Source organism: Rhinatrema bivittatum, chromosome 17 (genome assembly GCF_901001135.1).
Source record: "Rhinatrema bivittatum chromosome 17, aRhiBiv1.1, whole genome shotgun sequence".
NCBI lineage: Eukaryota > Metazoa > Chordata > Amphibia > Gymnophiona > Rhinatrematidae > Rhinatrema > Rhinatrema bivittatum.
Genome location: NC_042631.1, coordinates 32,272,233 through 32,283,014, shown reverse-complemented (window position 1 = coordinate 32,283,014; position 10,782 = coordinate 32,272,233). Strand labels below are relative to the sequence as shown.

General features: G+C 49.5%; 1 protein-coding gene across 1 annotated transcript; it reads right to left on the bottom strand.

Annotated features, from left to right (window-relative positions):
• Positions 1-1,669: 1,669 nt before the first annotated feature.
• On the bottom strand, positions 1,670-2,891 carry LRRC10B (leucine rich repeat containing 10B). The gene has a single exon (XM_029582651.1). The coding sequence runs from the start codon at positions 2,749-2,751 to the stop codon at positions 1,807-1,809; it is 945 nt and encodes a 314-aa protein (XP_029438511.1). The 5' UTR covers positions 2,752-2,891; the 3' UTR covers positions 1,670-1,806.
• Positions 2,892-10,782: the final 7,891 nt, after the last annotated feature.

Below are 10,782 nucleotides of genomic sequence, written 5' to 3'. Positions count from 1 at the left end.
TGTCAGGATGAGCCTGGAATGTTTCGGATCCCAGACAGAGCTGACTTGCTCTCTGTTTCAAGATCAGTAAAAGCAACACTAGCCATTTGTAATATTAGAAATAGGATGGTGTTTCACATGTCTAGTTGCTCCCATCTTCAGAAATCTAAGTAAATCGGGATGCTGCTCTGCTGCTGATCCTTCACAGAATGCCATTGCTGACATCACGCTGATAAATACAAATATAGCATAGACAGCCAGAAAGGGCGCTCAGGGAAGAAATTGCTAAAAAAAAAAAAAAAAAAAGGTGTGTGGCTATATTGCGTGCACCCTGTATTCCAAATTAAATGTTAGACAAGCCCAATACATTGGGACAAAACAAGAACATAAGATTTGCCATACTGGAGATATGCTGGCTCTCTAACAGAAACCAGTGTTTACATCAGATTGGCATTTCTCCTATCACACACCTATTGGATAATAGGGGACTGAACTGTTTTGCCACTGGCTGGGAAACTAGAAATGATAGCCATCTCCTCCCCCTCCCATCCTCTGCCTTCCCAGTCCTGCTGGGCAAAGGCTGACCTTCCAGCCCCAGTGTATGACATCACCAGCCATTGCCATGGATACAGGGCTGTGACGTCATACCCCGAGGTGCTGCAGATCCCTGAGCGAATGTGGACATGGAGAATGAGAGCACAGACTGATTCCCAACATGTTAAAAATAAAACAGTTAAGAAAAGTGAGAAACTGGAGCTGTTTCAGCAGGAAGATGTCAAGTGACTCAGAGAGAGCTGATACTTTTATTTTTGTAATTTGTTTTCTCTCTCTGGCCAAGTTCCCTGAGGATTCAGATCCTTTCATTGATGTCTAATGCACGCTTTTGCTTTTACTGTTTTGGTTTGGTACAAATGTAATTTACATGGATCGTTCTGACCTCCAGGACATGTAAGAGCATTGCCCACTCCTCCCCCCCCCCCCCCAACCCCCAGGGGACAAAGGACAATCACGATGGCCCTTTGTCCACCCACCCCCCTCCCCACCAAACCCATACACCCTTTCTGGATACCAGTTTCAGCGTCTCTGCCCATTTATGGGAATGGAAAATCCTGGGTGGCTGGCAGCGAGCAGGCTCACGCTCCCATCATACAAAGAGTACAGGCAGATTTTTCTCTGAACTCTGCACAAACAAAGGTTCAGCATCCGCTTTTTTTCAAAGTTGACAGCTGGGAAACCTGCCTGGGGGTCTCTCCGGGAGCTAGAGTCCGGTAGCAGCAGGTCGAACTCCTGGAAGGCGATCATCGCCCCAAACTCAGTAAGCCAGAACAGAAAATATCCTCTTCTAGGATTCAACTTTTGTATTGCGGGTACAATAGAAGCAGCAGTAGCAGCAGCAGCTAAGCCATCACGTGGCGTTCAGTATTGCTCACAGGAGTGACGCTTCAGGCCGAGTCAGAACAGTGCCTCATCCTTGGATGCAAGTTCTTTATGTAGGGTCCCATGCCCTGACCCTTCCTGGGCCCTGAAGCTGGGCTGATCCAATCGCAGCAGGGCCTGCCCCTAAGCCGCGAGTCCTTTCCATCCGTCTTCTTCTGGGCGCCCCAGCCCTCTCCAGGCCCTCTGACGAGGAGAGGCAAGCCAGCCCCCCCCCCCCCCCCCCCCTCTGCCCCTCCCTCTCGAAGTGCCCGCGGCCCCCACCTTTCGCCTAGCGGTTGCCCTCTGTAAAGCACGAGGAGGGAAGGCGGGGAGAGCGTTAAAAACGGGCCGTCTGCCCCGGCAAGGAGTGGTCACAGTGTCCCGTCCAGCGGCGGCGTGGAGGGCTGCGCATCAGGTCTCCTCTTCGTCCAGGTATTCCATCCCTTCGCCGAACTCTTCCTCCTCCTCCTCCTCCTCCTGGGCGGAGAAGCTGTCGGCGGCATCCTCGGCCGCCAGCGAGGAGCCGTTCTTCAGGATGCCGTGGATGACTTCCACCTGCCTGCTCTCCTCCTCCTCCAGCTCCCGGCGCCGCTGCTCCCGCTGGGCGCGGGCCTCCATCACCTCCTGCGCCCCTTCGCCCACCAGGGTCACGCCGTCGGCCACGCGGGGCGGGGAGGCGGCCGGGTTGTGGTCGTAGGAGAGGAGGCGCAGGCGGCGCAGGTGGCTGAGGTCGGGGAAGGCGCCGAGCTTGTTGCGGTCCAGGTCGAGGATCTCCAGCAGGGCCATGCGGAGCAGCGCGCGGGGGAACTCCTCGAAGCGGTTGCCGTAGAGCCAGAGGCCCCGCAGGCCGGTCATGGCGGCGGCAAGGTCCTGCGGGAGCCCCCGCAGCCGGTTGTCCCCCATCTGCAGGGACTTGAGGCCCGGCAGGCTCAGCAGCACGCGCGGGAAGTGGTGCAGGTAGTTGCTCTCGATCCAGAGGCAGCGCAGGCTCTGCAGCTGCCCGAAGTACGGGGGCAGGTCCTGCAGCCGGTTGCCGCCCAGGTAGAGGCGGGTGAGGCGCGGCAGGTAGCACAGGGCCTCGGGCACCTGCTCCAGCTTGTTGGCGTCCAGGGCCAGGATGCGCAGGTTCTCCAGCAGCCCGATGTCCTCGGGCAGCTCGCGGATGCCGTTGCTGCTGATGTAGAGCTTCTGCAGGTCGGGCACCTCGCACACGGAGCCCGGCAGGCGCTTCAGGCGCCGCCCGCTCAGCTCCAGCGTCTGGTCCCCGCAGCTCAGCTGCTCCTCCACGTCCTCGGGCAGCGGCTCGTCCTCTGACCCGCCGGGGCCGGGCGAGCCGCACACGCCGCCCATAATCATCGGGAGCGGCGGCCGTGGGGGGCGCCCGCGGGGACCGGGACCATGCCGCCCGGCGCCTTACGGGCTCGCCACGCCGCGCCCCTCGCCGGGTCTCCGACGTCCGCGCGCGCGCCGCACTTCCCCGGTCACCCCCCCCCCCGATCCCCGCCGGTTAAAGTCTGAGCGGAGCAGCCGAGGTAAAAAAAAAAAAAAGGAGCCTCGCGCTCTCGTTGCCCTGGAAACCAGCGACGCGTAAGCCAGGGCCAATGGGAGAGCAGGGGGGCGGGGCCGAGGGCGGAAAACTCGCGCTTGAAGCCCGAACGCCAGCGCGCGCCTAATTCGGGCCACGGGAGCGGGAAGTGGCTGCCAGCGGCGGGGCAGCGAGGCGACCTCGGGGCTTCAGTCTAATTGGTTAGGATAAGAATAGATTGTACAGGAAGAGACCGATCCCTTGCCCATGCCCCAGCGACGCCCTCTGCCGTGGCTAGAGCCATGTTCCCGGCCCAGAGTTTTGTAGTTTTGTAAGTGTGAGCCTGAGGATGGACAGGAATAGAGATCATGCTGTGTGATTGAGTGGTTAGTTATCGGATGCACTAGAAGGGAAGGAGGAGATGGTTTTCCCGTGCTGTATAATGTATAATTGCCGGGTTAGTTCACTTGAATGGGTAGAAATAAAGGGCCACAAAAAATATTCAGTGATACCTTTTTGAAATATAAAAAAAAAGGACTGCATGATAGTTCCCCTACTCTCATGCCACTACATCTCCCCCAATCTGTATCATACAGCACAGATGAAAAGAAATATATAAGATGATACCTTTCTTTTATGTTTGATGATATAGATTGGGGAAAATGAGGTGAAAAGGAATGAGAGCAGGGTGATTACTTGGTGATCTGAATAAGGGGTGGGATGGTTCAGGCAGTGTGTGATGATTATGGAGAGGGATGCCTTGAAGAAGATAGTCCCGTGGTGCTGTGTGACAGGCAAATGGAGCATGCATTGGAAGCTGGGCTGTTGTGCATATGAGAAAGCAGAATTAAGACTTTAAAAAACCGCTACAAAATAATTTAACGTTATGGAGGATTCCGTCTTCAGTGTTATATCATATCACCATTAGTCATCATATGAGTGATGGAGTTGATGAGGTAGTGGCATGACAAATGGGAACATGAAGTGATGGCTTAAATTAAAGACTGAAATTTTCTTTAACTGAGTCAACTGCATTGAGACTTCATTAAAAGAGAGATAGTGGGAGGAAAACAAATGTCTTAGCAGTGCTTCCTACCCCATGCAAAAATAAAAATCTGTCATCAACACTGGAACACAATAATGAAGATCTACAGGATTCGACATATCTAAAATGGTTCTGCTGTAGGATGATAGGCAGCTCAAATTGGGTGCAGCTGTTTCATCTTTTTCTGAACCCTCGCCTAATCAATAGGGCTCTGAGCATTCACTGGGTACCACTATGAATCATCCAGTTGATGATTAGAGGCATGAGACAGGGACACAAAATAATGGGGAGAATAAAATATAAAGCATACCAGTTCCCAAGGAAGTTCACTAGAAATGTGATATAATTCTATAAAGGAGAGACTACTTCAGAATAAAATGTCCCATACATTTATATATATCGCCCTTCTAGTGAGGGCAGGGGTCACACTCAGTAGCAGGGCTTAGTCCCAAATCTTACCACAAACACTAGCATGGATTCTCCAAATGAGTAGGAGGATAGACCTCTAGAGCCCAAGGCATAGTGTAAATGTCTCTTTCTATGGGTGTAGGCTCAAACTCTTAGTCTCTGAACTGGAGGTGGCTGATCACCAGGCTGGACATACAAGTTGGCTGTTACAAAAAAATAATATTTACTGTTTTAATTATTTTATACATTTCTAGACTGCATAATTAGCTAATGGTTTACAAATTAACCTACTTAAAAAAAATTGGCACTAAACACATTTTCTGCTTGTTACAGCCATGATCACTTCAATAAATAAAACCTAAATTGGTCTGTGGTCCCTTAATCTCTCACCGTGGGTCCCCTTTCTTCATATGAGTGTAAAAATGGACTGTCCAGATTAGAAATGAAATGAATTCTCCCAGCCCTTTCAAATAGCAGTGGTCCACACAAGGTCTCCCAAATGTTCCAACCTCTCCTCTCCTATTCCTCCTGGGCAGAAACTCCAGTGGAAGCCTCTGATTTCTCCTCTCTTCTCCAGATGGTATTCTTTACTCCCCAACCTCCTCTTAGTAGTCACCTGCATCCTTCAGCTTGAAAGATCCAAAATGAATGCATAAAAGGGGGAAAAAATCCATCTTCTTTGCCACTCCTCTCTCACTGGCAGGAAGGGTGGGGGACAGGAAATCTCCTTCCAAATAAATCTCACATATACTCTAGAACACTCGAAACACTGAGATCCACTTCCCACCCACTGGGTGGAGGTCAAAAGATGTGGTTATCTCACTTCCTAACATTCTGAGCACAGGGGTGTAGCCAGTACTGGGTAAGGGTAGGGGAATTAGGATAAATCTGTTTTCTGAGGGACTAGTAGGAATTGTAGAGCCAAGCCGCTGGTGTGGATGGGCAGACAGGATAGGCTGGATGCTTTTTTTCTTCCATCCCAAGTCTATGATTCTGTCAGGTCCTTCTTGACGAACTCCAAACAAAAAATAGCATGTTAAACCCGGGGTCACCTGCTCCTGTGCAGGCAGGAAATAACCATTGCAGCAAACTCCAGAAAGGGTGTTGTACCAAAATAACAGTATATCCCTCTAACTTACATGTCATGGCCTTAGCACTAGATCAAAATTACTAATAGATATCCTATGAGCTCTCTACATATACATGCAATTTATTTGGCAGTTATGGCAAACAACATCATAAGGATCCATAAGAACATAAGAAAATGCCATACTGGGTCAGACCAAGGGTCCATCAAGCCCAGGATCCTGTTTCCAACAGTGGCCAATCCAGGCCATAAGAACCTGGCAAGTACCCAAAAACTAAGTCTATTCCATGTTACCGTTGCTAGTAATAGCAGTGGCTATTCTCTAAGTGAACTTAATAGCAGGTAATGGACTTCTCCTCCAAGAACTTATCCACACTTTTTTTGTGCTTTTCATTTAATTCCAAATGAGAGAGTAGTTTGTAAAGTTTTTTGAAAGCACTTCCTAGGTAACCCACTATAGAAACATAGAAATGACGGCAGAAAAGGACCAAATGATCCACCCAGTCTGCCCAGCAAGCTTATGCCAGTATCTGCTACACTGTGCAGGTTACCCCCATGCTTATCAGTTTCCCAGACCATAAAAGTCAGGGCCCTCAGATGCTGTTTGAATCCAATTTCCCTTAACCCTTGCCATGGAAGCAGAGACCAATGATGGAGCTGCATCAAAAGTATCAGGCTTAATGATTAAGGGTAGTAAAAGCCGCATCAGCAAGTTACCCCATGTTTATTTGTTCCCCAAACCGTAAAATTCGGAGCCCTCGTGAGCAGCTGTCTGAATCCTGACTCTTGAATTTACTGCTTGCAGTGGAAAAAAATATATGTATATTAATTTGATCCAAAAGAAGTGCACTTTTGTTATGACCGCACAATTTAGATGCCCATAGCAATGGGCTCCTGACCTAATAAACTTCAGCACTGAGATCAGCCCCTCAGCAAAATAACCAAAAAGAAATGCAAACAAAACAGACTCTTGCATTCAGCGCCTTTTGCAATTGTCGGCGCCCGATGCAATAAACTCCTTTGAGCACCAGAAATGCACAATTCTCCCTCGGCGCGCCCTTTTTTTTAGGCTGTCCCCGATTTCCCTCTCATTTAACTACTGCATCGGGAGCACAGGAGATGTGGCTGCGCAGGGGTTAGGAAAGTGGGCGCTCAATACTAGGGCCCGTTTTGAGTGCACGTCTTATTGCATCAGCCCATGTATGAGTTGGGGTGCAGCACGCTGTGGGAGGCTATGCCTAAAGTGTCTGGAGCTGAACCCTGAAGCAGCTACATTGCAAAAGACTGGCCAGCCTTGGCGGGACATCATTACAGTAACTCATACTGCATTTACCTGGAGCACTTCCAAGATAAGGCCGAATTTTATACAAATGAAAAAAAGATAAAAATAAGGAGCAAAATGTTTTTTGATTAAAACATGGTTGGAGGTTTTTTTAGACCGATGATTAAAGAAGCAGACATGCTTTGACTGCTTGACAGTACATAGCGTATTCAAATGTCTGAGGTCTTCCCCTCCAGTGCCTTCACTAATTGAAGGCTTCTCACTAAATACTGTGCATTGACAAATTCTCTGGTGGGGATTCTTGATTGTGTGGGGAAACCCAGATACAGAACAAACAGCTGGTAGTTGATTCAGGGAAGGAGATTTTGTAAAACGGGGGAGAGGAGAGAATAGCCAGAATACTCTTAAAAAGTGCACATTTTTGTTGAAATATGTTTAGCAATCGGTTTTAAGAGTCTGGAGTAACATGCAAAGAACATATGCAAAGAAGAAAACAGAAGAAACCAGGGAGCACTGGTTGGCTCTTCCCAAAGTCCCTGAATGAGTACAGCCACCCAAACCAAAACCCCTACTGAGCAACCTCCCCCTTCCAACCTCCCCCCATCTTACAGTCCTGGTCTAATTACTTTCAGGCTGCTAAACCAATCAACATGTCAGAATTAACCATCATTGAGGATCAGGCTCCTTGCCCGATGTGGTAACGACGGCAGATACACTTCCCAAATAGCTAGAAAAGTTTTACTTTATCAACACACTTTTCATTAATGCACATAAGGTGTATTTGATTCCTCCAGTGGGTGAGGTTTGGGAAGATATTGCCCACTCAATAGCATAGGATAGACTTTTTTGCGAGCAATAATACCTTTCTCATCCAAAGTCTCTTAAACTGCCTTCTCAAAGCCACGTCCTGCAAGTTATCAAAGAGTAATACACTGGCATGCAAGGGCAACTGTACCCATGTGACCTGTTGAACATACCGGATCACCAGCTTCCAAAAGGAAGCAATATGCAACAGCCCCAAAATTGATGTCCCAAAGTACCAGGAAATTGGTGACACTTTGAACATAATGCGGAGGACCCAAGATTCATTCAGAAAGCCCTCACTTGAGGGTAGTAGTATCTCATAAGGAACTTGTATTGGACCGCTCGTAAGTCTACATTACAAGTGAGAGAAGTGATATGCTTAAAACATAGGGTATATTGAGATTCAATCAGGTCCAAGGGGAGTTCAGATTGCCAGTGAGAATGCAAAGGTCTAAAATCCATAAGTGGCTGGAGGTCCAAGAAACATTTGTAGAAATAAGAAATAGAATGTCTTGAAGGATCATCAACCACAAACATGTCTGATAATAGTGCCCGCTTATCCCTCCCCCCAGTCTTGCACTCGGAGCAACCTAATATAGCTTTTCACTTGGAGGTAAGCAAAGTAGTGATTATTGTCCAGACCAAATTCCTCCACTAAGGAAGGAAACGACTTGAGACCACTATCATCATCCAAAAGCTGGGCAATCAGGTAAAGTCCCTTGGTCACCCAAATCCTAAAAGTCCATTGGTAATTCCCCGGCAAAATGTTCACATTGCCCATCAGTGGTAAAAACTGGGAAACACTGCTCTTCAATTTTAAGGAAGCACAGAAATAATGCCACAATAGAATCAGAGGAATAGCTAGTAGACCCTCTCACAAGCATTTTGGAATGTCTGTCAAGGACGAATGTAAAAGCTAACCCAGATTATGGCATGAAAAGAAAAATTCTCTTTCAAATTCAATGGGAGTATAAAAACTGGTGCCCAACAACCAACCTGCCCCGTGGCGCATATTACAGGCCACATTGTAGAGCTTCAGATCAGCTAAACCCAGTGCCCCCTTAATCCTGCTTACATCTCGACTTCATCCAGGGGATACGGGGTTTCTTGTTCTTCCACACATAATATTGGTGCAAACATTCCAACTGAAAGACCTCATGTTTGTAAAGGTAGCAAGGAATGGTTTGAAAGAGGTATAACCATTTAGGTAGAAGTATCATTTGGAACAAATTTATTCTCCCCGAGAGAGACAATGGGAAATCATGTCAGGCCCGCAACGTCAACTGGGTGGAGCGGAGTAGCTTCTGGAAATTAAGCTTATAGAGGTTAGCCATTTCAGCAGTGAAAATAACACCCGGATACTTAAATGAATCAGTGACCCATGACATCGGAAAATACCTACCCGAATTACACTGCAAATCATTGTCAGTCAAAAGAACCTCACACTTGTCCAGGTTCAGTTTAAAACCTGCTATCTTCCCATAGATCTCCACCTCAGACAGGAAAGCTGGCAGAGAGGCTCTGGGATCAGCTATTTGCAGAAGAATATCATCTGCAAAAACAGAAATTTTAAAGCAAGCTTTGGCATGGTCTCCTATGGGAATTGTTATGGGAGCACTAGGAGAGTGGTCCCATTTCCGAGGAGATTGTGTGCCCTTGGACCTCGGCACAACCCCAGAGGGCTCTAAGGTGGTACCGAGGCAGGCGAGACAAGTCCGAGCCTGGGCTGAGACCAGGAAGCCAGGCCCCTGCCGACCTGCACAGCCTGAGTGAGACCAACCACGCAAGGTTGGTCTCTGAGTGGTCCTCTGACTACTCCAAGCCCTTTCAGACCTGCTGCTGGGAACGGCAAAGGCAGCAGGCCGGACAGGAGATGAGGGCAGATGAAGGCTCTGGAACATGAAGACTCAAGACGAGGAACTTGGAGATGTGAAGACTCAGACGAGAGGCTTGAGCATGAAGACTCAGGATCAAGGTTCAGGAACAAAGTCAAGTACTGGGTTGAGGTTGCGACACAGCGCGCCCTACACAGTCCACCACAGGGCGGACCCACGGGACTGGTCACGGACCATGCTTGAGTGCGAAGCAGACTCCAGACGAATACATGGAAGATGAAGCCAGAACATGGCAAAGATTCAGTAGAAGCCTGCACCGAGACGCGCCCTACACAGCCGCCCATGGCTGGTCACAGACCACGCTGGAACGGAGCAGGTTCAGTCAGAGTCTTAGGCATGGATGGAGCAGCCACAAGGACATCTGAGGGCTGAGTCAAGATTCAGGATAGGGGACCAAGACGAGACTTGGCTTCAGGCATGAGACAGGGGACCAAGACGAGACTTGGCTTCAGGCATGAGACATGGGACCAAGACGAGACTTGGCTTCAAGCAAGGATGACCCTCTGGAGGCTTGCGCTGCAGACGAGATGACAGGCTCATGCCATGAGATGATGAAACATGACATGGCACGCCAGAAGAGATAGCAATGAGGAACCACATGTCCAGGAAGCAGAAGCGGAGATGAGGCATCTGGAAGACCACGAAACATCATGACAAGACGAGAGATAATCCAGAAGAGACCACGAACATGAAGAACGATGAGGGATCCCAAGAAGAACAGGAAATACCAGCAGGAGCAAAGACGACAAGTCCTTGAGAGGAACTAACTCCATGCGAAGGCAACTAAGGACTGGAAGCTGGGTCCTTAAATAGGGCTGAAGATCAGGAAACGCCCTGGGAGGAGTCCAGGTGGGTCCCGGGGCATATCCGGCCTTGGGCCCTTTAAATCTGTGAAGGAGGCGTGGCCCGCACCTTAGGAAGACAGGAACAGGAAGTGCAGGACCCTGGACAGTGGCCCTGTGCAGACGCCGAGGAGACGGAGCAGGCCCCGACATCAGCAGCGGTTCCTGCAGCTGCAGGAAGGACCGTGGGCGGCTCCAGCAGCCAGGAAAACCTGATCTCTGTGGCCTCCGGGCCGCAAAGATGGATAAGACGTCAGCGGCGACTCCAGCTGCGTTGGAGCACGGTGACAGAGCCCGCCGTGCCGGAGAGACACCCCAAAGTCCGCGGCTCCTGCCGCTGTGAAGAAAACAGGCTGGCTGTGGCTCCTGCCACGAAGAACATCGGCGGCTCTGTGCCACAAAGGTAGGTGCAGGAGTGTAACAGGGAATCCCCATAATACCACCGTGGCCACAGATCTTGCATTAAAAGGGCTCCAAAGAAAGAATAAATAACAAGGGA

Bases quoted from the DNA above. Each gene is read 5' to 3' on its own strand.
- LRRC10B (XM_029582651.1), bottom strand. From the start codon at position 2,751: ATGATTATGGGCGGCGTGTGCGGCTCGCCCGGCCCCGGCGGGTCAGAG.